General features: G+C 37.8%; 1 protein-coding gene across 1 annotated transcript in view; it reads right to left on the reverse strand.

Annotated features, from left to right (window-relative positions):
* The window catches only part of CDH8 (cadherin 8), a 414,745-nt gene that overhangs the window by 259,360 nt on the left and 127,949 nt on the right, over window positions 1–27,436 (reverse strand). Inside the window, exon 3 of the mRNA XM_036278160.1 lies at window positions 6,665–6,959. Coding sequence (XP_036134053.1) covers window positions 6,665–6,959 — 295 coding nt within the window. The remainder of the gene's footprint in view (window positions 1–6,664; window positions 6,960–27,436) is intronic.

Raw genomic sequence — 27,436 nt, forward strand, 5'->3', positions numbered from 1 at the left:
CCATTTGAAAAGTCCAGAATTTTCTTTTTGTTGTTTATTTGTTTGTTTATAGAAGCTTTATTCATAATTGCCAAAACTTAAAATCAATCAAGACATCCCTCAGCGGTTGAACAAACTGGTAAATTCAGACAATGGAATGAAATAAGCTATCAAGCCAACTGTCTACACATCCCTATGGAGGGTTAGCTTTTTTATGCAGAACAGAAACTACACAATCCTCACCATCTTAGAGTTTGGGAAGCACAGCTGTTATACGCATTTATATCAGGTAGAGCAGCTAAATTTCTTATGACGGCATTTATTTCTATCTTCATGATTTCCCTCCCATGTTTTCCTAGAGTTTCAAATAAGACAAAAAGTATAATCAAATCCATCAGTATGTTTTCCCCCTTTTATTTCATTGCATCTCTCCTTTAAAATAGAGAAATGTGGCTGAGTCTTCTTAATATATACACCTGAGAGAGAGAAAGGAAGCCACACCTCTCAGTTATAAGAAAGAACTATGTTAGGTTTAAGATTGTTTGTCAGTATGAACATTCTTTAATCTTTTAAGCTTATGTGATATAAATTGTTCCCTTAATAATAAAAAGAGTATAAAATAAATCTCTTTAATTATTACTTTGAGAATCTTCTTTGTACAGGACTAAAATATGTACTGTGCAGTGACAAGAATAACAAGCTAATCCATATAAGCTATAGACATTATAACTTTCAATTCACTCCTTAGAAATGGCACACTTCACTATTTAACTGCATGCTAAATTAACATGTGGCCCCGCACAGAGACAGTTTCCAGGGAAGGGAGAGGGGATGGAGGTTGAATTAATTGCCAATGGTCAATAATTTAATCATTCATAACTATGTAATAAAGTCTCCATAAAAACTGAAAAGATAGCTTCAGAGAACACTTGCTAGATGAACACTTGGAGATTTGGGGAGAGTGTGTAAGTCTGACAATGGGCAGAAGGAACAGAGGTGATCCAAATAATTAATATGCTGGGAATAAAAAAAAAAAAAAAAACTCTCCTATTTTTCACTGTTGGAAAAAGAGAAAAATTTAGAATGAACAATGTGGTTTAAATGCCCAGCCAGTGTGGCTCAGTGCATTGAATGTTGTGCATGGACTGAGAGGCCCTGGTTCAATTCCCAGTCAGGGCACATGCCCAGGTTGTGGGCTCAATCCACCGTAGGGGGCATGCAGGAGCCAGCCGATTAATGTTTCTCTCTCACATCAATGTTTCTATCTCTTTCACTCTTCCTCTCTCTAAAATTTCAATAACATATTTTTAAAAATATGAGCGGTATAGAAGTGAATTCATGGCAGTGCATAGATTTGATACTTCCTCTCACTATATAAAAAAAAAGTTGTTGGAACAATTGATGATATTTTATTGAAGACAGTACATGCTGTAGCAGTGGTGTAGCAATATGAACTTCCTAATTTTGATGTGTGCATTGTGCTGTGTGGAGAAACACCCATGTGAGAGGATCGACTGAGGCATTGTGTCAGCAGTTCATGCTCAAAGAGTTTGGGAAAAATTATTTGGACTACATTTGCAACTTTTCTCTAAGAAAAAATGTTTTCTAAATAAAAGATGGTAAAAAACAAAAATAGAATAGAAATACATAGAATATATTTTCTATGGGCCTTCCGCCAAATGAGGATTCAAGGTTATTTGCCATAAAAGGATATATTCACACACACACACAAAAAGTCATAATATTAATGATAAGAGAAGATAGAAGAATGAGAATAGCACATACAAGGAAAAAGCCTGAAATTATTTTCAAATTTGAACATTTTCCTTTCAGCTGAGTTTCCCTTCAAGAAGAGTAAGTTCACTTGTGCATTGTGCACTGACTACCATAACCTATTCAGTTATAAGTCTTTGGAAGGCAGTGAGAATTGCCCCTTAAAAATATATTTGACTAACTCATCTCTTGAATTTTTGATATTTCAACTATTATTTTTTGGTGGAGAGTGTGTTGTTCTCCTTCATCATTATCTGGAGCCAATCCCAGTTACTCTTTTTAGTCCTTACCTTTATTATACTAACAGCACTTCAGCCACAGTCATTCACCACATGGTCCTTAATTAATGTGATTGTTATTTAAATTCCTATGTGTATTGTTCTTACATTTTTTAAGTGCTTTTATTCCTATCTTGACAGTTGTGTGACATTTCTCTCAAAGGTCTCCTTGTCCAAATCCCATGCCAGCTTTTCAATTTAGTCTGCAAAGGATGCTGACCACAGAAGTCCTCCTACCTTGGAAAAACATTAACTATTACAAAGACCCAGCAGAATGACAGTGCTCATATACACAGTTCCTCAGAGATATTAGCATGGATTAGTCACACTAACTAGTTAAACCCATGGGAGGTATAGTAGGATGTCTGGATTTAAACCCCAGTTCCTCCTCTGAATATCTGCATTTGGATTCACTATTCTGTCCCCCATTTTTCTGATTTAAAAATAATGAGAAGTAGGGAAGTCAATAGCGGTACTAACGTTGGAGGATTGTTGGGAATATTAGAAGCATTTGCCATAGCTTCTGGCATGTAGCAACTTCTCGTTACATATTGATCATTATTAGAGGAGCCCTGAATCTAAAAGTAAACTCAGAAAATCTTGAGCATCATGTTTTATACATCTGTGCACTCAACAATGCAGTAATGCCTACAGGCTTAAGCACTACAGAAGTCAGCCCCCCTTTATCCACAGTTTTGCTTTGTGGGGTTTCAGTTACCCACAGTCAGCCGCCATCTGAAAATATTAAAGAAAACATTCCAGATATTTTAAGAGAGAGACAGCAGATTTACAGAATTGTTAATGTATATTGTTAAAATTATTCTATTTTCTTGTTAGTCATTGATATTAATCTCTTATTGTGCCGAGTTTATAAATTAAACTTTACCCTAGTTACGTATGTGTAGGAAAAAGCAGTATATACAGGGTTTGGCAATATTCTCAGTTTCAGACATCCAGTGGGGGTCTTGAAGTATATCCCCTGCAGATAAGGTTGGGGAGGGGGTTCCATACTTGGCTTCCTCATCTTTTGACTTCTATCTTCACTACTCTGCCTATTTGAATAAAATGGAGTTCATCCCAATATGCACATTTGTGAAAAATGAAGTTAAGGCTGTCGAGCATTCATGCCATACCAGCAATTCACTGAGCCACGCTAGTAAAACTCACAAATGGACAGTTGTAATGAAACTAGTGTCTATTGGGTACCAGCTCTATGCTATGCCAAATGCTTTAAAAATTATCATTGAATTTTTCCAAACACAGGTTTTTAGGTAGATTATTATGCACATTTCACACAGTGAGAAAGTGAGATGACACGGTTTATGCCCTTCTGCCAACAGAAGGCAAATCTGCAGCCAAACAATCTGAGATTCTATGTTAAAATAAAATAAGAAGCTGAGTTTACCCTAATCCTGGTATAGACATAAAATCAGTTAAACACCCCTCACCCTGATATCCAATAGCATTAAAAATATCTATTTAACATATCTGGAAATTAATAAATATAGGTAAATTTTCATTGAATAGTCAACTTCAACAATGCTGGCTTTGTACCCACAGTGAAAATCACACAAGCTCGCATGTTGCTCTTTATGTGGTATTACTATAAAAGCGAATTCTCATCGAGTTCTGCCATTCAGTCGAATATAAAAGAGCTGTACTCTAGCTCCCAAATAAGATATTTCTAAAATACTTGGACTGCCATCTAAGCATATATATGTGTGTGTTTTGTCTTGACAGCTTGTCAACTGGCAGACAGGTCTTGACAATCACACTCATTTCAATTTAATATTGATCAATTTCTCAATTAGAATTTTATTTCCCACTTTTTGCACAATGAGATCCCCAGTCCTCGCTGGCGTTCCTTGAGGCATAGGTGCAGGTGTTGGCATTTCTGCAGTAGCAAAGGAAGAAAAAGGAAGAGGAAGAAGGGGAGAGAAGAGACAGGTTGACAGAGAACTGTGGTAACGGGAAGAGAAAGGAGAGAGTAGCGACCTTCATCCTGATTTTCACCTTCATGAGAAATGAAGAGAATGATTCACATTTGACAATAACATAGTGCAGCTGCCTGTGCTTCCTTTAACCAGAGTCTGGAGTCAAACAGTAACCAGACCCCTAGTGCATAAAGTCAATACATAAGGAAAGGTCCACATGTGCGGTGCGGAATAGATTAATCAAAATAATTTTTGAAAACCACAACAACAACCAATTATTGGATGCCTTATTATTATTTTCTTTATGGCACACCTCAATCCTGTATGTTTTCACACAATTCTCACACAATGAAAGCAAGATGGAAATTATTACCTTCGCATTGTAGCTAAGAAAAATAAGCAATAATTTAACCTCCCTGAACTTCAAAGTCAACCAGATAATAAGGGATGGAACCAGGATTCAAAACTTGATCTATCTAACTTCAAAACCCACACTTTGAACTGTAGCACAATCCATGCAGTTTTTGAAAGAGATATAAAAAGAAGGTTTTTTTTAAAGAAAATGACTATGTATATTAATGTAGGTTTTTTCTTTTATTCTGCACTCTCTTATTAATAAAAATTATTTAGATAGAAAAATATTAAATACTGTTTATGTACAGGTGCACATACACACACGTTGCATAATGCAGTTAATATCTTTGCAACCCTTTTCTTAGCTGAAATTAACCTTGGAGTCTACAAAAGTTGGAGGAGAGAACTTCTTTCTCAGAATATTTATCAGACACAAGACTCATACACAGAAATGGAAGCCTCTGACACACTTACAATGAATAGATATAGACTTGGCCATTAAGATGTAGAAATCATAATAACAAGGCAAAAATAACAACTTCCCTCTTCACCATTTGTTAGCAATTAAAATACAGGATTCTTTGGGTATTGTAGGTAGTTCTTTACAACTGTGTTACCCAAACCTGGATGAAAAAATGAACAAGGCAAGTTTTCTGCCCTAAATGTATTGACCAAATAAGAATAAGAAGAAAAAAAGAAATACTGTTTCTCAGTTTCTGTTTGCATGTCAGAATTTAAAGGAGTAGACATACGAAGATGTTTTCGCTTGTTTGTGGATTTCTTTTGGTGGGGATGATCATGGGGGACAGTTAAGTGCCTACAGGAAAGCCATACAGGCTTCCCTAGAAAAAGTGTCATTTCAGCCGACCACTGCAGAGCTATGTGATTCTGATAAGAAGAAAAAAAGAAATAAAAGTAGAATTTCTTGCACAAGAAATAGACAAAGTTGTGTCTTGGCAGGAGAAATACTTGGGTAAAATGCAAAAAACCCTGCAATCAATTTTGAGTTCATGCTGCAATGGGTATCTCTACCAAAGTCATATGGAAAGTAAAGAAGAAGATATCAGCCCTGGCCGGTTTGGCTCAGCGGTTAGAGCGTCGGCCTGTCGTCCTGAGAGACTCGGGTTCGGTTCCCGCTAAGGGCGCATACCTCGGTTGCAGTTTGTCCCCGGCCCTGGTCGGTTGTGCGGGTGGCAGCCACTCGATGTGTTCCTTTCACATCGATGTTTCTCTCTCTCTCTCTCTCTCTGTTCCTCTCTCTCCCTCCCACTCTACCTGAACAAAAAATGGAAAAATGTCCTCGGTGAGGATTAAAAAAAAAAAAAAAAAAAAGAAGAAGATATCAAATAAAGCCGAGGTGCTCACGTAATTCTGGCCTTGAAATGATGTCTCCTTGTGCTTATTTGCTTCACCATGTTCACCTGCTTCAAATTTATGTGCTTTGTTGCATTTTGATTTTGACGTATGTATCCTTATAGGTTGTCTTTCAAATTAAGTAAGGTCTGTATTCCGTACATAAGAATGACTTTGGGATTTTATGTTCTATTTTTTGGATGCTGCCCACTAATTTTGTCACATAAGAAAGAGCTCTCTAGTACAAAGTCTGGGATCAAGTGTTTGTTTGTTTTGTTTTTTGTTTTTTTCCCCAGGATCAAGTCAGGGGTTTGGGGAAAGATAAGTAGATTCAGAAAGAAGAGGGGGGAAAAGAGTAGAAAATGATGTTTTGAAATATATGCTGCTCTGTAAAATGTAATAGATACTTCAATGGCTCTGAAAAATTGGGAGTGGGTCTTTGGTGATGGTAATGCTCCTAAAAAAACGTTCAGTTAAGGTAAGACAGCCACACATAGCAGTTGGAAAGTGTCCAGTAACTGTGATTCCTAATCCACTCCAAACTTGACCTACTGGCTCCATTCAATACCTGGCTAACCACAGACCTAGACAGCTCTCTATTTCTCTATGTGCTGCGATTGCATACAAATATACACAAATAATTAAACATCCAGCAAATATCCATAGGACTAGTCTGGCATGTCGGAACAAATCTCGATAATCCTCCTCAGTAACAATACTGCAACTCCAAGCCTATGCAAGGGATACAAATTCCGCCTATTGAAGTACTGTCATGGAAGGAGAGACATTGTAATGAAACCGCTTCGTCAGTTCCTATTATGAAGGGACTAAAGCTATTGAGCTGTGGCACTGAGGCCAAAAAGGGGGATTTGGAAATGCAAATTAGAGATAAGACAGTAATAAATGTCTTTTATTCAGCAACACATTTTCCTTGATGCCAGGAGCTATTCGAGAGATGACTTTATAGTTCTGCAAAATTGGAAGCATACATACCCAAAATGGACATCTCCGGCACAGTAGCATGATAGGGTCCATTAAGAAACTCTGGCGCATTGTCATTGATGTCTTGAACTTTAATAATAAATTCAGAAGGAGGCTCAAGGGGCTTGTTGGTCTCCCAGTCCACTGCCTGAGCTGTTAGGGTATACTCAGCCTTTTCCTCTCGGTCAAGTCTTTTTATAGCATGAATATCTCCTGTTATATCATTTATTTGAAAGATTGTCCCAGCTCCATCGCCCGATAGGATATACTTGATTTTTTTGCTTCCAGGATCCAGGTCTGTGTGTAGCTAAAATGAAAAGTGACATTGGTTAGTGATACAACCTTACTTTTTTAAACTGCCTCCTACTTGAATGTCAAGTTGGTTCTTTTCTTTTTTTTAAGATTTTTTTTTTTTTTTGGGGGGGTGGACAGCAAGGAAGGAAGAGGAAGAGAGAAATACTGATGCAAGTGAAGATGAAAAAGCAAACCATCAGTCGACCATCTCCTGCACACCCCCTACCAGAGCATGTGTTCTGACTGGGAATCTAACCAGCAAACTTTCAGTGCACAAGACGATGCCCAACCAACTGAGCCTCACCGGCCAGGGCTCAAGTTGGTTCTTTTTACATTAATTGTAATCTCATCAATTTCTGCTAACAGTAGCTATACAAAGAGTCTATGCAACTGTATGTTTATAAATCAAAATAAAACATAATGGAATTCATACAGATAAGTTTGAACACTAAACAAAATAAGGACAGACTCACAGACAGAGATCAGGCTGATAGCTGTTGGGATTGGTGGGGTGGGGGAAGAGACTGAGCAAAATAGAAAAAAAAGAAAAATATTCATGGACACAGGCAACAGTGTGGAACAGTGTGGTTATTGTCAGGGTGGGGGAGGGAGGTGAGGGATGGAGAAAGTTGAAGGAGGGTATAGGGGGGATAAATGGTGATGGTATGAGACTGTGTGGTGAACACACAATACAGAGTACAGATAATCTGTTGTAGAACCGTGCACTTGAAACTTGCATAATTTTGTTAACTAGTGTCACTCTAATAAACTCAATTAAAAAGTACTTTGAGCCCTGGCCGGTTTGGCTCAGCGGTTAGAGCATCGGCCTGCGGTCTGGAGAGACCCGGGTTCGGTTCCCGCTAAGGGCATGTACCTTGGTTGCAGTTTGTTCCCGGCCCTGGTTGGTCGTGCGGGTGGCAGCCACTCGATGTGTCCCTTTCACGTTGATGTTTCTCTCTCTCTCTCTCTTTTTCTCTATCTCCCTCCCATTCTACCTGAAGCAAAAAAATGGAAAAATGTCCTCAGGTGAAGATAAAAAATAATAATAATAATACTTTGACCTATTTAGTATCAACTGACATGCATTTAGAATGATAAAAAAGATCAAGGAGAATATAACAACAATGTATCAATTTATTAGAACATTTCTTTAAAATTGATATTGTTAGCTACCTTTTATGGTTTGCTATCTTCTGTATGCCAAGAATTATGTGAATCACTTCTCATATAATTCCCTTAATCTTTACCAAAAAATAAATGAATTGAAATATTTCATATGAAATATGAGAAAAAGGAGGTTTGCCAAAGCACATAATAACTTCCCCAAGGTTCATATTTTTTATTCAAGCGTGGTAAACTCAGAATTCAACTAAAATCTGCCTGTTATATTTATAAAAACAAAAAGAATTCTAATAATCCGATGTACATTAAAATCTTATATTGGTCTAGGATGTTTTTTTACTTTGTTTTGTACAACCCTTCTGGTCCAGGAAAATCATTCCCATTTTATGAAGAACACCTGGGCCAGAGCAGGGCAGCACGTTTTCCAAAAGTGGGAACACTTTGAAAAATCAAAACTTTGCAGCAGGGATCCAGCTCCATCTTGGGTCATGGCAACAGATATTCACTGAACACCTGCCCCACCTGAAACATGTTGGTAGGTGCAGACTCCCTGGGTTTAAAATATTCATTTTACTCTCAAGAAGGAGACAGGACTGGTCTGGTACATGGTGCTTCTTTTTATGCTATGTTGAATCCTGTTAAAAGAAAACTAAAATAAAACATGAATTTATATTTTGAGTTTGCTTTTTCTAAAAAAAAAAGTCATTGAATTCTAGTTGTAAAATACTGCTTAAGTGCACATTTTTTATTTAACTCAGTTATTTAAATACCAATATATGTCTACTTATTGCACCATGAGATTTCAAATACTTGTTCCTTTAAAAATTAAAAAAACAAACAACAAAAAAAAAACTGTCTTGTGGAAACAAACTCCCCAGAAACTCAAAAGACACTGTGTTCTCTTGGAATCACTTTTATTCAGAACAAGCTCTATCGCTTTCTTCACCAATTTAAATTGTATTTAGCGCTTCAATAAATGAAAAGAAAAGATTTTATAAAAAGACATAAAGCAGTAACAAAGAATTCAAATGCATCTAGATCTCCTACTTTACTTTTGAATATTTTAAAATGTTACAGCCTAAGATTATATCAAATATTTATTGAATCTCAAAATGTATCCCTTTCATTTATTGTATTAAATTTATTAACAAGAGCAAATATTGAAATGCCACTTTTTCTTAATGAATGTGGGATTATAATTCATTAATGTGATATTAATCCTAATTTAGGATCGTTTTAATTTATGTGCATTTTAACATTTCCATTAGCATTTTTATTAAAAAAAAAAAAGAGTATTTGAATAATATATCATTTTTGGAGGTTTCCATTCACATGCAAAGCATTCGTTAGATACAGAAGGTATTGGTATATATAATACTTATCCACAACATTCTTGCTAATAAAAATTAAGCCCTTTTCCCTAGCTGCTGTGGCTCAGTTGGCTGGAGGGTCATCCCATACACCAGAAGGTTGAGGGTTCAATTCCTGATCAGGGCAAATACCTAGGTTATTGAATGGACCCTAGTAGGGATGCATATGGGAGGCAACCAGTGTTTCTCTCTCACATCTATGTTTCTCTATCTCCCCACCCTTTCTCTAAAAATCAATGAAAGCATATCCTTGGGTAAGGAATAAAAAAAAAATTTAATTTAAGCCCTTCAAAACAATGTTATCATGTTAGAATTTGTGTCACATTTTTCTTACATTTATCAATTAGTATTATAATCTTAAGTAAGGTTTTGATGCTACCTTGTGTTTAGAATTAACTGAGGGAGAAGAAGGAAAAACAGTTTTTGAAAGGGGAAAACATAAAGTCAATCATGTCTCAAACTATAGAAATGGAGAAATTCACACACTTATGTTCACTTCCATTACTCTGCCTGTAATACAGGGTTGAAACCTTTAACCCAAATAATTGATTTAGAATCTGACAACCTATTTGAAAAACAGAGAAAAACTGAGCAGACAAGTTAAGTGTACAATAACTAAAATCATGTTATGTTGTATCACATTCAACCATACGCAAGTATCAGAAAACACTAATAAGCCCAGCTGCAACCTAAGTGAAAGCAAATTCCCAAGGCTTTATCCAGGAAAAGCAGAGAAAAAAAAAAAAAACAAAAAAAAAAACACTGTAAACACTATATGATTCTTCTTTCTTTCGAAAACTCATTTTTAGCAAATCTCAGTAAAATCCAGAGCCCTGGGCCCATGTTAATCTTGAAATAGAAGATGTTGTGTTTCTCTGTTCATTAGTTTCATCCTGTTATTTGTATCACACACGCTTTTGCACATGGCTTGTTCAAGTAACCAATTTAGAATTGCAAATAAAAGAGTTGTGGGTATGTATGAACAGCAATGCATGGGCAGCAAATGCTTATAAAACTCCAGATCTGGACCTCAGAAGGATTCAGGATACACAGAGACAAGCTCCTACATACATTTTCTGTTTTATTCACCTAAGTCTTTAAAAATTATACCTATCAATACATCCTACCTCAAGGTCTCTCTGAGAGAGCATGGGGCCAAACACAACCAAAATATACCAAAAGTCACACATTGCACACCATGTAGAAGTATGAGGACTGTCTTTCCCAAGGGCTGCTTCCACTAATCAGAGCAGGAAAAAGGCCACATGCAAATTGGCCTGGCGTGGTATGACTCCTTGGTTGGGCTGTAATACAAAATGACCTCATCCATTCATTTATGAAACAGGCTCAGAGTATATGTATAGAGAGCATGGGTATGCTCTGCCCTCCAAGACCCATAATTAGAGGGAGATAAACACAAATGAACAAACATTTAGAAGTATAATAATATTTATTATTATTGCAACATATATTGACTACTTATTGTCTGATAAACATTTTACATGTGTAAATAAAATATTCTCACAGCATGCTAGAATCTGTTTCTCCAGATGCAGAGAACTTTTCCACAGATTGCACCATCACCAAGCAGCCCTTTTTCACAGCACATGTTTTAGAGTAAATTTCCTGGATTCAGATGCATGCTCCTGAGGTGCGGATACGGAGAGAACAGAGGGCTGTGAGCATGTATAGAAATGTTCCTTCACCCAGAAAGTGCAGTGTGGAGGGAGAGAAACAGCCTCCCCAGAAAAGTAATGATTAAAATTTCAGATCTCAGAGAGGGAGGAAATGCACGCCAGGCAGAGGTAACAGTGTGGGTGGAGATCCAGAGATTGGAGAGAGCCTGCTGAGCTGGAGAAACCAAAGGTTTTGTAACATGCCTATAGCACTGGATTAAAAGGAAGAGAGGCAGCAAGAAAGAAGAGAAAGCAAGGCAGGGGCCACATAATGTAGTTTTGAAATCAAGATACAGGGTTTGGATCCAACTATAAATAAGCAACAAGAATCCATAAACAGCAGGTTTCAGTAAGGAGCTTGACATAATAATAATTTTCTTTTCATAATATTGCAGTGGTGGGTGGGTGCCTATAAGCGAAGGTCTTGGAATCAGAGGGAAGAGGACCTCAGAGAGAAAAGATAAACACCAATTCACAAATTTGCCTTGGCTTTGGTTCTCAGCATCTGCCTACACCCATGATGGCACAGCTATAACCAGACCAACTCCAACCCCCCAGTCCTTCACAGTGACCTGGCTGGAGAAGCTCAGTATCAGACGTGCAATGAGCAATCCCAGAATTTCATGTTAAGTCTTCAATTTCAGAAATCATAACAAGACTGCTACATAACTGAGCTGAATTGTGTCAGTTTAATTACACCTTCACCATCTTCCATAATTTTCGTATTACCCCTTCAATTAAAATACAACTTTAGCCCTGGCCAGTATGGCCCAGTGGTTAGAGAGTAGACCTGTGAACCAGGGAGTCCCAGGTTTGGTTCCTGGTAATGGCGTGCACCTCCGTTGCAGTTTGTCCTTGCCCTGGGTGGTGTCGTGTGTGGGCAACCAGTCGATGTGTCTCTCTCACATCAATGTTTCTCTCTCTCTCTCTCCCCTCTCTCATTCCTGCTCTATCTTAAGATAAATGCAAAAATGTCCTCAGCTGAGGATAAGAAAAATAATAATAAAAATAAAATATGACTTTATCCTCTAAAAGTCATGGAAAGAAGCATTAGTGTTTTCCTTCTCCTTTGTATTCCCACTGCCTAGACAAGGGTCTGTCAAATTGTTGGAAGCACAAAAAATATGGAGTAAAGTGAATGTAAGGGAAGAAAAGAAAATATTTTCTCATTTGATATTCAAAGCAATGCTTTAAAGAAAGGAGCAAAGATTTAAGAAGAGTTAGGCCCCATGAATTAAAAAGTCTGATCCACTCTAAATGCAAAGCCCTTGAATTCCCTCAAAGAAGTATTCAACTTCAGCCCTCAGCATAAGAACTGAGACATGGTGGATGGAACACTGTTGGAAGAAAGACTGAACGGGTAGATAAATGGATGGGTAATGGATGAATAACAGATGGGTGAGAGATGACAATTAGTGGATACTCAGATTACAGTGTTCTCAAAATAAGAGCTTCACCCTACCCCAGTCTTCAACATCACCCATACCTCTGTCGGCGTTGAAAAAAAAGTACAAACCATTTTTCCTTCTTCTCGCACAGGGTCCCTAAAGTACTCTTAGGGCAGCAGAGCCTAGAAAAGATGAATTCTCCTCTGAGTGCCTGTCTTAATACCGAAGAATGATTTCATTACCATTCTGCTCACCTTTCCCTCTCCAATGAGTGATAAAGAATGGGAGTCAGTGAACTACAGGGCAAATCACTTTGTCATCTAAAAATAAGTGGCTTTGACATCACAACTTATTTGGAAGTTGCACTCAATGCAAAAGACATCATGGGAGAGTTTCTCAAGTTTCCTATCTTCCACTAGAGAAATATCTAAGTCACTGGAGGAGACTTGTCATCTTTGGGAACCCAAAGAGGTAACCAGGGATCACTGCAGATGAACCTGTTTCACTCACTGATATCTGTTTTTCATTAATCTGTTTGTCCTTTCTAAGAACCAAGAGCATTCCTGAATTAATTTGCATCTCAGCATTATATTCAGGGAGAAACTATGCTCTGGACTATGAATCTATCAGTGAATGGACTGATAATCGAATCTTTAAATCACAGTCATTCACTATCGAAGATGGCACCAGGGTCATTGACACTATATAAATTTTTTTATCTAAATCTCCAAGATGGTAAGAATATAGAATTTCAATCCAGATCAGGTACATATTTATGCTGTTAAGAGAGTGAAAGGGCAGAAAAGAGAAAGAACAAGAGGATATTAGTTCTTTTTATGTGTCCGAAGTCTCCCCACCCTCCAAGAGTCAGGAGTTAAACTCGAAACCTGCCTATCTTAACTGCAGTCCCTCTCACGAAGGAAGCTGACCAAACATGAAATGGCTCATTCATGAAAGAGTCTGGTCCCATCACTGTATTCAAGCAGAATAAGACAGCCATTTGTTCATAAAGATTCAGAGTTAAATAAAGCATCATATGATGGTGGTAGATGGGCTACATAACTTGTAAGGTGCCTTTATATACTGCAGTGTGATGCTACCATGGAAAATCAAAGCAATTCAAATACACTTATCTTTCATCCAGCCACTCTGTTCTTTCTAATCCATAGAAACAAATTACATGATAACACTAAAGCTAGCTAATAAGCATAATAATACCCCAACATCTTAGTCAGATCATATTGGGAATACGCAATTACTCTCGTCATCACATATTATACAAATATAATGACTTCGTGAACTAATAACAGTTATCAAAGTAATCTGCATATAAACCATGTTACTCTCAAATGTGTTTTTGTCTTGTTTTGTTTGGTTTGGTTAATCCTCACCCAAGGATATTTTTTCCATTGACTTTTTAGAGAGTGGAAGGGAGGGAGGGGGAGAGAGAGAGAGAAACATTGATGTGATAGAGACACATGGATTGGTTGCCTCCCACAATGGCCGGGATTGAACCTGCAACCCAGGTATGTGTCCTTGACTGGGAATTGAACCTTTGACCTTTGGTCCATGGGCCGACGCTCTGACTGCTTGAGCCAAACCAGCCAGGGCCAAAGATTTAATGTATACATCTAGAAACAATGCATGTAAAACCATATAGTTACCAACACTTCTTGGGAACCAATTCATCCTATAGAAGTTTAAATAGAATAGACATAGAAATACAAAGGCAGGCGGTATGCTAACAGAAATGCAAAGACAGAATGTTGACAAGAAGAGGCTGGCAGGAGATTTCCTAAGAGACTTCCTTAGCTGACATTCATGATTTTGGCAAACTTGCCGCTATCTTCTATGCCAACAATAGTTCACAGGTTTGGAAATATGAGGCATCAGCCCCATAGCAAGCCCACCTCTCTTAGCCAGACAGCAGTAAAGAAAGTTACTAAGTCTAATTTTTGTAAGGCAATGTATTGATGGTAAATAGTATTTCAAATATTTAGGTTAACAGAATGAACAAAATCCCCCCTTATGTAAAGATACACACACAAGTGAAACCAAGTCGAGAATTAAATTAATTAATTATATAAGTATGTCATAGGAAAAAATAGTTTAAATTTGACCATCTTACAAAAAAATGGTCTTCAAAAGGCTCCAAGAATGCTTAAACTACATATTTTCAGATTTTCTCTTTCTCTTTCAGTACTGAAGTAGAGACTCCCTTATTTAACAGGCAATCATTAAGGAAATAATAAGGCAATGGGCTCCCTTTTGTTGCACACATTTTTCTTCTGTGTTCTGAAACAGGCTAGTTAATATGTTTCTCTAAGGTAACTAAAAATTTACAAAGTAGTAGTTCAGATTATGGGACCCTGAATGAAAGTTGATAAGAAATAGAGTTGGCCCTGGTCAGGTAGTAAGTGGGACAACAAATCGATGTCTCTCTCTCTGTTCCTCTCCCCTCCCTTCCCTCAAATCAGTAAAAACAAAAACAAATAAAGCTAGATTGGAACAAGCTGTAAGATACCAAGAAATGTACTTAACTTCCCCAAAACTCAGTTTCCTTATTTGTAAAATGTTTCGATAACACTACCTATAGGGTTTTTGTAATAGTTAAAATGTGACAATAGATAATAGATAAAGGCCTGATATCTCTAGGAAATAAGATATTCAAATAAAAATGTGTGGATTCTTGTGAAGAATAAATTTTAGAAAGATAGGTTCTGCCAAACCTAGAAGTGCTTTCCAAGAAAAATACACCTAACAACATATTCTAGGTTGGAATTCAGTGTAGTGTGGTGATTGTGGAGGGGGGCAGGGGTGGAGGGGGAGGAGAGTATGGGGGGGTATATGGGTGCTGGAAGAAATAAGATAAAATAAAGAAAAAAAGAATTTAACATGGAACATAGATTTGTAGTAAAAATAAGAATGTCACTTCTTGATTTAATGATCTGAACACAATGTGGGCTTAGATTCTTACATTAGTCATGTCACCTAATCACATATTTGGTATTTATTTACCTATTCAATGAATAATGATAGTAGATATATCTGGACATTTTTATTCCTCTTTATTAAGATAAAGTTGTAAGATATTTAAGTTACTTTGTTTTTGTTTCTTGTTAATAACAGTAAGTCTATAAGAAGGGGGAAGGCCACTGGGTCATTGAATAAATGTATGTGTAGCAAGACTGTGAGCAAATAGTAATAGAAATTACTAAAAAGAGACGCATGAATGGATCGAGGACTAGATGGATAGACAGATGAATAAATTGGTTGATAAGAGAATTAAGGGGAAAGTGATGATTAGATAGATTGTTTTATTGGAGAATGAATGGATTAGAAAAATAATACATAAAGAAATGGCTCACTATATAAAATTCTCAGGCACATTATTATTTATGTTCCAACACATATTAAATACTGTGAATCAATGGATGAATGAACGGATGGACATGTGATACGTGAGTAGGCTGGAAAGACCACCGACTTTCTCATTAAAAGACTGATTTGGGGAAAACATAAATTATTCTGTCTCAGAGCACTATTCTCTGCCTTACACTAAAGTAGACATAGTCCTTGGAAGTTCAACAGTAAATTGCAAGAGATTCATATATGAAGATCTTTGGTGTATATTTAATTTTCAACAAAACAATCCCTCCACCCATTTTCTGGGGGGGGGTGGAGGAACTATCTCTTAATAGGATAGATAGGTAGATAGAATGATGATAGATTAGACAGATAGATTAGATAAATTAGATACATAGGTAGGTAGGTAGATAGATGATAGATAGATAGATGATAGATAGATAGATAGATAGATAGATAGATAGATAGATAGATAGATAGATAGATGATAGATAGATAGATGAAACTTTGTCAAAAAAAAAAAAAATACACAGTGTAGTAACACATACTATAAGCAAGGTAAACAGTACTAAAGAAAGACACCCAGAATTATTATCCAAATGAAGTGGGTTTTAAACAGATGTGAATATTTAAAACAGACATTCAGGATATTTTCCAAAGGTCAACTTACAGTGAAACATTTTGTTGTACCATGGAAAAGAGAGAAATTGTTAAGAGAATGTCATGCCAATATTCTTTATGTTTCTAAAGAACTTTTACCAGAGTACTAATAGAGTATTGATGTAGTAATCACAGTGCTCACTAAACAGGATGTATCTTGTTATCCAAATAACTGACCAGTGCACAGTGGGAAGACCACAGTGGATAACCAAGTGTTGGTCATGTGCTCTCTCTGAAATTCTATATTTATAAAGGGACTTTGGGATACTCAAAATGCTGTGAACTTAGAAGAATGTTGTAATTGAAGTTAAATACATAAACCTGAAGTTTAAATTGGGCCATAGAATGGATTGTGACATTGGCAAAATACCCTTTTCCTGTGATTGAAAAAAAGCCTAATAATAATGTAGTTGTGTTACCAACCCCTGTTCCATGAGCACTGTAAACTGTCTCATTCCAAATTTTGTAAGAAAGCAGAGGGTCAAGAACAAAGCTCAGATTTAACATAAAAAGTCCCATTTTCAAGTTTTTAACCATGACTACTCAATAGGTGGATGAACGAGTGGGTGGGTGGGTGGGTGGATGGATGGATGGATGGATGGATGGATGGATGGATGGATGGGTGGACGGACGGATAGACAGATGGACGGATGAATGAATGAATGGATGGATAGGTGAGTGGATGGATGGATGGATATACTAATAAGAGAATTAAAATGAGAAAGGTGGGAGGTAAATTGTTATTTGAGAAAGTGTGGGTACACTTAAGAGTAGATGAGATGATGAATAACTAACCAGACTCACAAATATCTTTCCTTTTGGGTAAATTAGAATCAGAAGACCTGGTCACATTACAACTATTAGATATGATCTTGAACAAGTTACTTACCATTTTCCTATTTTAGTCTCTGCTTGTAAAATGACACTAACAAGGTCATCTGCACCATTATGAAAAGTATCACCTCGTAATGTTGTAAGGCGGGCATGCATATGGGGGTTCTGGTTATTTTATTAAGATCCTATGCTCCTGAGTATCATTATCCCTACAGTGAATATTTGGAAATAAAACCCAACAAACCATCAGATTCTCAGAATTCGGTGCTGGGAACATAGCCAGCAAGACTGTAATCGTGTGTGTGTATATTTAAGAGTGTGTGTGTGTGTGTGTATGTGTGTGTGTGTGTTCATGCATGTTTCTCTATTTTGCTTCCATTCTGCTAACAAAACCTAGAAGTCTGCAGAGAAAACACCAAAGACCAGCAGGGACAGCAACTTCATGGGAAACTGGAAACTGGAAGTGTGCTCACTGCACACTGTAAACAGACCTGTAGATTGGCAGGCGTCTGTCAATCTGCTGCTTTATCACCAATATTAATACCTTATGAAATAAATATGTGTTTTGTTTCATTTATAGACAGAAAGATAATCTTTTCAAGCCCCCCGCTATGAGCTGAATTGTTTCCCCTTAAATGAAATCCATCAATTGAAGCATTACCCCCAGTCCCTCAGAATGTGATGGTATTTGGAGACAGATGTTTATGTTTAGTGAAGCTAAGATGAGCCTTAATCCAATATTATTGGTGTACTTATAAGAAGAGGAAGTTTAGACACACAGAGGGACCGAGGGACCCCAGGGACACATGGGTACAGGAAAAGCCAGGTGAAAACACAGAGTAGAGGCAGCCATCCACACGCCAAGATGAGGGGCCTTGGAAGAAGCCAACCTGCTGACACCTTGATCGTGGAATTATAGCCCTCAGAACTGTGAGACAGCATAGATGTAAGAACATTGACAGCTTCCTGACACTAGATACATTTATTTTCTATTTCATTTAAGCATCACAATAACACTATGAGGTACATACTAGACTCCTCATTTTACAGATTAAGAAACTGAAGATTAGAATGTAAGCAATTGCTCAACATCACATATAGCATGCAAGGGAGAAAGGACGCAAAGCCAAGTCCAGCTGCTTCTCAAGCTCATGACTTATTGTCTCATTGTTGTGTGCCAGAACCATACATAAGAGAAAAATCACAATAAAAGCCTCTGAAACCAAAGAATTCACTATTCACAAAAGTGAAATCTGCTTAGTAATTTTGTTAAACAAGCACTTCACTTTGCATAATACCCTGTAGGTTCACCCATGTCAGACAGAGAAAGACAAATACCATACAGTTTTACTAATATATGGAATCTAAAAAACAAAACAAAGAGACACAAAGAAACAGAGATCAAACCAATGGTTGCCAGGATGGGTACGTGGGGTGGAAAAGGTGAGGGGAAATATAGTAAAAAATACTGGTAACTTTGTGTAGTGACAGACGCTTACTAGACTTAGTGTGGTGATTACGTCATTAGGTGTATAAATGTTAAATCATTATATTGTACACCTGAAATCAACATGATCTTATATACCAACTATGCTTAAAGAAATATTGGCAATAAATAAATACATTTTGAAAGCACACATTTCACGTACTACCTTTTGGTTATCAGGAGTCTCGTAAAAATCAACGTCAAAGTCAGAGTTGTCATCTCGCTGCAAAGAACAGGAAACAGAGTCCCACATCTAATGACCTCTGGAAATCTGTAACACCCAATTAACACCTCAGCGTTTGAGATCACAAACTCCCCTGTGGGGAGGAGTCTAAGGATAGAAACCTCCTGGAGAAAGGGGAGGGGGAAGGAGAGAACTTGCCCTTGGCAGTAGAAAAGGCTTTGGGGAAATCTAGCAAGCCTAGGAGGCAGACGTTGAGAAGTGAGGTTGAGGATTTACAGGAAACATTGTCAAGCTAAAGAATCATCAGATACACTTTTCAAATAAGAATCTATTAATGGAAAGTAGCCACTCAAATGATCATGTATCCATACCTTCCCTACAAAAGAAACTATTGTACATTCAACAACACACTTCTGTACACTCAACAACATCAATAATGTGGCATTATTGATTAGGTGTATACTGGATACTCGACATGCAATTTCAAATATAAGACAAAGCTCTACTCTGCATCATTTCTTCTGCCCAGTATCCTATGAATTTGTGACAAGAAACTTCCTGGATAAGTACATTCATAACTTCCTATTCTGATCATGAGGCATGTTTTGTCTGGCCTTGTGGACGCTTAGGTCACTAAAAATAGATCAAATGGTCCATTTCATCTTCTTCCTATTAATGAGATATGCCAGTTTTATTTGCAATGACAAATTCAAGAGCTATTAATTAAAAAAAATAATAGACATGGAAAAGAGAGGCGATGAAGGTAACAGCATTTGCACGGGTGGGGTTAGGAGAGAAGATTTGCTTTTTGGTATACTATCTGTTTATTTTCAATGGCAGTATATTTGAGAAGAGAGAAGAACTTTGGAGAAATTCATCACTAATGTGAAAGATTTTCAGAGATATGAAAGAGGAATCAGGTTTCTAAACAATTTCAGTGAACAATAAAAATAGCAATTTTACTTCATCGTATTATGGAATGATTACATTAAAAGAAGTAAGTTCCTATCGAATGATCTTTAGACATGCAACTGAGGGTTCTTTGAAAGTGAGCATATACGGAGATAAAAGTTTGATGCAGCTCAGCCTTGCAAATTATTTACCTGAGTGTGTGTGAGCGTGTGTGTGAGTGACTGTGGTGTGAGTGTGTGTGTATGTGGTGTGTGAGCATGTGTGAGTGTGGTGTGTGAGCGTGTGTGTGGTGTGAGTGTGGTGTGAGTGTGTGTGTGCGTGTGTATAATCTGACAGCTGGGGAGCCTGTGAAGGAGTCCTGGAGAGAACAGATGCAATGCTGCTATAGTTGTATAATCAAATTTTTAAAACGGTCAGTCTTTGTTGTCAGGTATGAGAAAAATTCTGGCAAAAAGCAAAGCTGCAAGCAAAGCTGCAGATCTGTCAGGACTGCTGACTGGAGCACTGGAGAAACCGAGGGGTCTGGAGCAGCAGAGCTGAGAGTGGGCCCACAGACCGACGGGCTTCTCCAAGCGCTGTCCCGGAGTCCAGCAGCTGAAGCCATTTTCCTTTTCCACTGTGTTCCCACTGGTTTGACTCTATTCCCTGTGCTGTACGGCGTCCTCTGCGACTCATTTTATAACTTCAAGTTTGTGCCTCTCAATACATTTTAAGAGTATAAAAATACCCTGTGACCAAAAATTTAGAGAACACTTATCTACAGTTAATACAATGATACCTTAATAAAGTTTATTTTTAAAAAATGAATGTAATTTTAATATTAGAAACATTGGCTGCTGATCTGGAAAAAAATACAGGTTAGCATCAAAAACCCAGGTTTGGACGTTTCTATATATAACCAGGGTAAAGGCAAACTCATCTGGTTTCCATTGGAGGCCATTTTTACAATCGGAGAAATGACCTCCTTTTTCTGTGAAACTCTATAAATATTAAATGAAATACTATATATCAAATACAAGCACAAAGCTAGCGCATTCAAATTATCTGCCCAAAATGTCCTTTTTTGAAGCAAACTTAATAATTTGCACATTAAATCAATTCTTAGGAGATGCTGGGCACTCACCTCAAATTGCAGGTAAATATCTTCCCAGGTTATTATAAAGCCCTGGAAATCTGGTTTAGTGGCTAGAGGGAACAGGTATGAACACAGATTCATAGGTGTGCATAGAGTAGTGTAAACTTAATGAATATCAGAATCATGTGTAAAAGCAAAGATTTCTGGAACCTGCGATTTTAGGGTGGGGTCCAAACAACTGCATTTCTCAAAGTCCGCAGGTGATGCTCATCTTTTGGGTCCTGTTACCACCATATTTACTTCTCTAATTTTTTAAAATCCTAAATTATTCTCCACAGAATTGTTTTATTTGATAATGGCAAATATTATTTTTAATAAATGGTTCAAATGGCATCTGTGAGGAAATAATCAATTTTAGGCTCCAAATATTTTATAGAGACTTACTATTGGTATCCTGAATAGTAAGACATTTAATTTATGTAGAAATGTAGTCATTCATATCTGTCTACATAGTTTATTGGCCAATCTAGTCAACAGATCTTTCTTGTGCTTCCCTGTGCCCAGTAAACAGCCCCTCAGTGCAGGCTCCCACTCGAGGACCCAGCAGGTCCACAGTGGAAGGGAGGGCTGCCCTTACAGAGTTAAATATCAAGCCCAAATTTCCTGCTTATCCAGACCCAAGGTATCTGGAACATTTGATAACAAACACCCTTCCTCACCTTTAACTTCTTCTCTCATTCCTGAAAGTTGCTGAAAATAACAACCTGCCCCAGGCATCATCATTGTGTGCTCATGTGAAGGGTGAAGAGAATCACAGTCAGAAATTGCACTCATAAATATACAGGATCTTGGTGATTGATGGAGTGATACAATCAGGATAAATGACTATTAGTCTCTATTTAAAAAAAAAAAAGAGCTATAAACACTTAAAAAGTATTCTCATCCAGGCATGTGGTCATGTTAGTGGCTACAACTCTAACTAAAAATCAAGCTTCTATTTTTAACATCTTTGCCTGTTTGGGTAAAGAAACAATTTGAAATAAAGATTTAAAAGAAAGAGCTATCAGCCGTCTTGTCCAGGATGATTTGTAAAACACTTAATGTACAATTTCCAGAGAGTTTCTAATTGTTCCTTACTTGAAAATTCATTCTTCTGAGAATGAGCAGAGATGTGCCGGCAATGTGAACACCGACCAGGCCCGGGACGCTGCTGGATGTGGGCATTCACACTGTTCTTCAGTCCTCATGAACGCACTTCTGACATAGGTGTTGGCCGCACTCTTATTCAAATACATAGCATATGTTTATAGTCTCACACATTGAAATACACACATAATTACAATATATGTGTGAAAGAAATTGCAGAGACCATCCAAGGAGACATGCTTACTCTAATTAAAAAGTGCTACTGTCCAATTAAGACAGGTGAGACCACAGGGCAGCAACACAATCAAATGCCTATCAGACATGGCCAGGCTGATTAAATAAGAAGACATAAATGCAAAAAAATACTGTTCTTGTTGCTGTTTTAGTAGAATTGCAAGCAGCTAAGGAAAATCAGGGTGCTCACTGGTTTTCCTCAGCCCAGTCAGTGGAATAATGTATTATTAAGGCAATGTTGAATAGCTCAAAAGCAGGAGGCCACCTTTTACCAAAACCAAGTGACCATTGGGGAAGAATACTTATTTCTAGTTGTCACCAATGTGCTTTTGGATGGCTTTAAAGGAAGAAAATAATTGGACATGACATGACTTTTGTTTATTTTTGTTTTTCTCCATTTTTGCATGTGAGGAAATAATGCATGCATCGTGTGTAAATATAGAGAAATCACCTCATGCTTATTTCAGAACATCTCATAATTTGAATTTCAAGGGGAGTTTAAACTAGGGTCATCTGTCTGCTCAGGCACAGCATACCATTCCTTAGAGGAAATGTATGTCATGAAATGTTAAAATCAAGACTCACGGTAAGTAAGTGTTTACCCCATCAATGATTTGACTTTTGAAGTATTCATTTTAGTTGGAGAGGGGTGTAAATAAAGTAAAAAAACAAAAATCTTTAAGATTAATATTATTATTTCAATAATGACTCTTACCAGAATCAGGTCAGAAGTTAGCAGGAGAAGTTGAAAGAGAAAGAGGAAGACATGAAGGAGAAGGAAACACAGAGAACCACCCTGTGCTATGTGCTGTCTAATTAATTAAATGCATTACTTCATCCTCACACTCCAAGGCCATTTTCATTATTCTCATTTTATAGTTGAGAAATCTGGGACACAAAATAGTTAAGTAACCTGTTCAAGACATACAAGTTAATAAAGAGCAGCAGTATGCAGTTTGGGTCTTGGACTCCAAAGCTGTTTGTGTGTATGTATGCATTTAAAAAAAATGTTTTTATTGATTTTTTTCAGAGAGAGAGAAAGAGAGAGAGATAGGAACACCATTGTGACAGAGAAACATTGATTGGCTGCCTCCGGCATGGCCCCTACTGGGGACTGAGCCCACAACCATGTGTCCTAATGGGGAATCAAACCAGGAATCGAACCAGGACCTGTCAGTCCATGGGACGACACTCAGTCTACTGAGCAACACAGGCTGAACATGTATGCATTTTTTTTTTACAATCATTCTTTTTCTCCATTTCAAATAAATAATTATTCTGTATTTTCCTCCTGAATTTTGTTGGTGACTCCTTGGAAGTGGAAAATAAACAATGCTTTAAGTATACGGGAAAAAGAAACAGAATCAACACCTGTCAAGAATTGATCCATTGGCAGATTATTTACACCACAAGATAACAAATAGGAGAACAGATATGTGAACCCCAGTGTTCCTGAAAGCAGCCCGTTAACTTCCAATACCTCACATTCCTTTCCAAAGTCTCTGCTCTATTTATACACAGCTTTGCTTCCTGTCTTTGTAACACTTTCCAAATTAACACATTGATCTGTGTCCCTGTTAGTTATTTCTTCTAAAGGGTCAACTCTTGCATTCACCAAACAGATGGTAGGTAGTAGAAGGACTTTAGGTGGTAGAAGGACTTTTGTAGGTCCCCAGGTTTCTGTGACACCTGACAGATGCAGCATTTGCTCATAAATGACCCAGTATTTAAACAATTGTTGGCTCTGCAACAGGAATCACCAGGATGTGGTGTACTCGTTCACAAGAAAGAACTATTAAAGGATTCATAATTTTGATTCAATAAATTTCATTATTTCTTTTGTGAGCCTACGTAAGTCTCATTAATAGTAATGACTATTATATGTAGATATACACTGGAGATTGGTATCTAGGGGGTGCTTAGTTAATGGTGTGGTTTAGGAGGGAAAGATGTCTATGAAAGGTCTCATTTAAGACATTTTGCCCTTTTTATTTCAAATGTCTAATTACTGCCATTAAACTCTACCATTAATAACTTCTATGACAATTTCAAGGATAAAGGGGGAGAAACAACAGACACATCAGACAGAAAGGCACTGCCTGAGCTACCACCTGTGGTCCATGTGCTCCACTGGTTAGCTGTGCCATGTACTCAACATCATGATATGGTAGACAGACCACGGATTTTGAAATCACTTAGTTCTCAGTCTCAACACTGGCTTTGTGATTTAAGCATCACGTGACTTTGGGCAACAAACTTGACTTCTCCCAGCTTCAGTTTCTACATCACCACAGAAATAAGAATATCTCATTGAGTCCGTGTGAGACATACATTAAGTAGGAGTATGTCCGCAGCTGACAATAGCAGGATATGAGGTGAAGGTATAAGTCTCAGTGTACTAGATGCAGGTCTTGATTCAACAAACATCATTTCATTTCTACATGTATTTAGTTCTTATTAAACACACGCACACGTTAAGTCATAGGCGTTATCTAGACATAAGTATACAGCACAGCTCTGTCTATACCAGGAGCAAGGTTTGTGACGGTGCCTGGGGAGATGCCTCCGGAGATGGAGCAGGAGGGGTCACGTGGACCTACATGGCCCGCAGCACAATGCTGAAGCTTCAACGTTATCGACTTGAAATGTTTTTCCATGAGACACTGTTTGACAAGAGGGGTAGGCTATTTAAAAATATCTGAGAATCATTGCTCTGCACACTCGCATGCCTGTGACTGAGCTGTGCGGGAGCCCCGAGCTCGGGCGCAGGCACGCACACCGAGTGGGCCTTCCGAGACTTAGAGTTAGTTTCTCTGAATTGCTCTTTACACGCCATAGTTGTATCTCTGTGACCTAATTAAGGAATGTCAGAAATTAAAAGCCCTATGAAACACCTCACTGTGATATTCCACTGCGGAGTGGAGGGCGCTGCTCACAGCGCCGCCCAGTGTGCTGCCCGGAGAGAACGCTGTGGCGGAAATACCTGCTCCTGCACCAGGACGGTAACCATGTTTCTCAGAATAAGTTCCTTTGTTTTATCTTAAGAAGACTCCAATGTATACCGCTAATCAGCTTTTAGACTTCACAGTGGATACCAGCAAGCAGAAGGTCAAGCTGCAGGTATTCAAATGTATGAAAATTCTATTTAACAAATAGAATAATAACAAACATATAGGACTCCTACTGTGCGGCTTGGTGTATTAGCTCAATTAATGGTGATACTTGGCTCCTATTTGTTTTTTATTTTCACTTTTTTGTCCCAGAATATTACTTATGTATGGAGTCCCATCATTGTTTGCATATTATTTTTCCATTTTATTTTTGAAAAATATGTATCTTCATCTGTGGCAAGCTTGAACATGGTGATATAAATATGGGAACCTTGCTTTTGAGATATTCACATGCATGCCCACCATATGCATATGCTAATTGAACATTACAACTGTTCTATTTATAATTCTACCTCTTTCATCAGGGAATCTGGTCAGCCCTAAAACTGATAAGAAAGCTTGTACTTAGTCTGAATCTTGACTGGCCTGGGTAATTGCATCTATTGTGTGTCCACATGGACCCTCCTTTCTATTGCCTACTGCTACCTCTCCTCCAACTCCAGTGGAGGCAAAGGCTGCACACCCAGCCACTCAGTGGCCTCTAAATTAATGAATCTAATAACCATCAATAGGAGAGGTTAGCATCCTTTTAAATGAGCAAATGGAAATAGCACCATATGTTAGAGATCTTATGCAAGTAGTGATGTGAGGACATTTCTGAAGGTGTTTATAGTACAGGTGTTATTGGATAAGCCATGTTGTCAAAACATCCTTTCTTTGTCTAAATTCTAAGAGGCCAACATATTTGATACCAAGATGGCACCTAGTCAATTTAGAAAAGGGTCAACTTATGAAAAAGCAGAATAGTTTGTTGAACTACACACATTAGATAGTTCTTTAATAGAGCTTACCATTTATTTTTTTAAATATACATATATTTCTACCTGTTTTCAGGTACTCTGCTGTATACTTTCAAAGTATAAACTCATATAAGTATCTTCAGCCCTGGCTTCCTCAGGCGTAAAATGGGGATACAGTTGCACATCCAATTACCTGATACAAGCCCAGCCAATCTGAGTCCAGAACTCCTGGTCTTAGCCATGTAATACAACAACCATTTTCTGTACTAGGTCTCAATTCTCAACTGTCTCAATTGGACATGTCTGTTCATCATGAATCAGAGATTCTGGGGAAGGAATCTATTGTGCGGAGCTTGCCAGTAGTGATCTCCAATAAGTCCACTGATGGAAATACCTAAACAAAAGCATGCCTTATTTTTTATTTTATTTTATGTTTTTATTAATTTATTTATTTTTGTTACAGATGTTTCTCCTTTTTCCCACACTAATTCCCCCCTCTCCCTCCCTCCCCGCGCTGTCCTCAGCTATGTTGTCCATGTCCATTGTTCATGCATACATGCATATAAGTTCCGTGGTTTATCTCTCCACCATCACCCCCTCTTCTGGGAATTGTCAGTCTATACCCCACTTCCTCATCTCTGGGACTACCCTGTTACTCAAGATCATGGCTCTGAACTCTACCTCTGATAATTCGCTTAGCTGCATTTCATTTATCTCGTCATCGATAGAGTTTTCTTGTTCTTTCATTTGGGTTTTGTTTGTTTTATCATTTTGGCTATCTCAGTGGGTTTTGGAGCCTGCCAAATTTTCCCTGTGGGTGTTGGTGTTCTGCTGTTTGTGGCTCCCTCTGATGGGTTTGGATGAGCCTGGGTGGGCCCATGTTAAACACCACTGTCAAGTTTTTCTTTCCTGGGTAGATTTGCAAGCCCAGGAATAGTTCAGTTATCCTCTAGCTTTCTCCTGGTGGCTAGTAGTTTTAGTTACTCAATGTCTTCAAATGTAGTTCTGGTGTTCTGCATAAGAGGATTTCCAGAGGGTGGGATAGATGCTGATTATAATGACCCTCAATTTGCATGTCTTTGCCTCACCTGGAAAAGCTAAATCTTTGAGAGGGGGGCTACTTTTCC

This window comes from Molossus molossus, unplaced genomic scaffold, assembly GCF_014108415.1.
Source record: "Molossus molossus isolate mMolMol1 unplaced genomic scaffold, mMolMol1.p scaffold_m16_p_25, whole genome shotgun sequence".
In the NCBI taxonomy this organism is placed as follows: domain Eukaryota; kingdom Metazoa; phylum Chordata; class Mammalia; order Chiroptera; family Molossidae; genus Molossus; species Molossus molossus.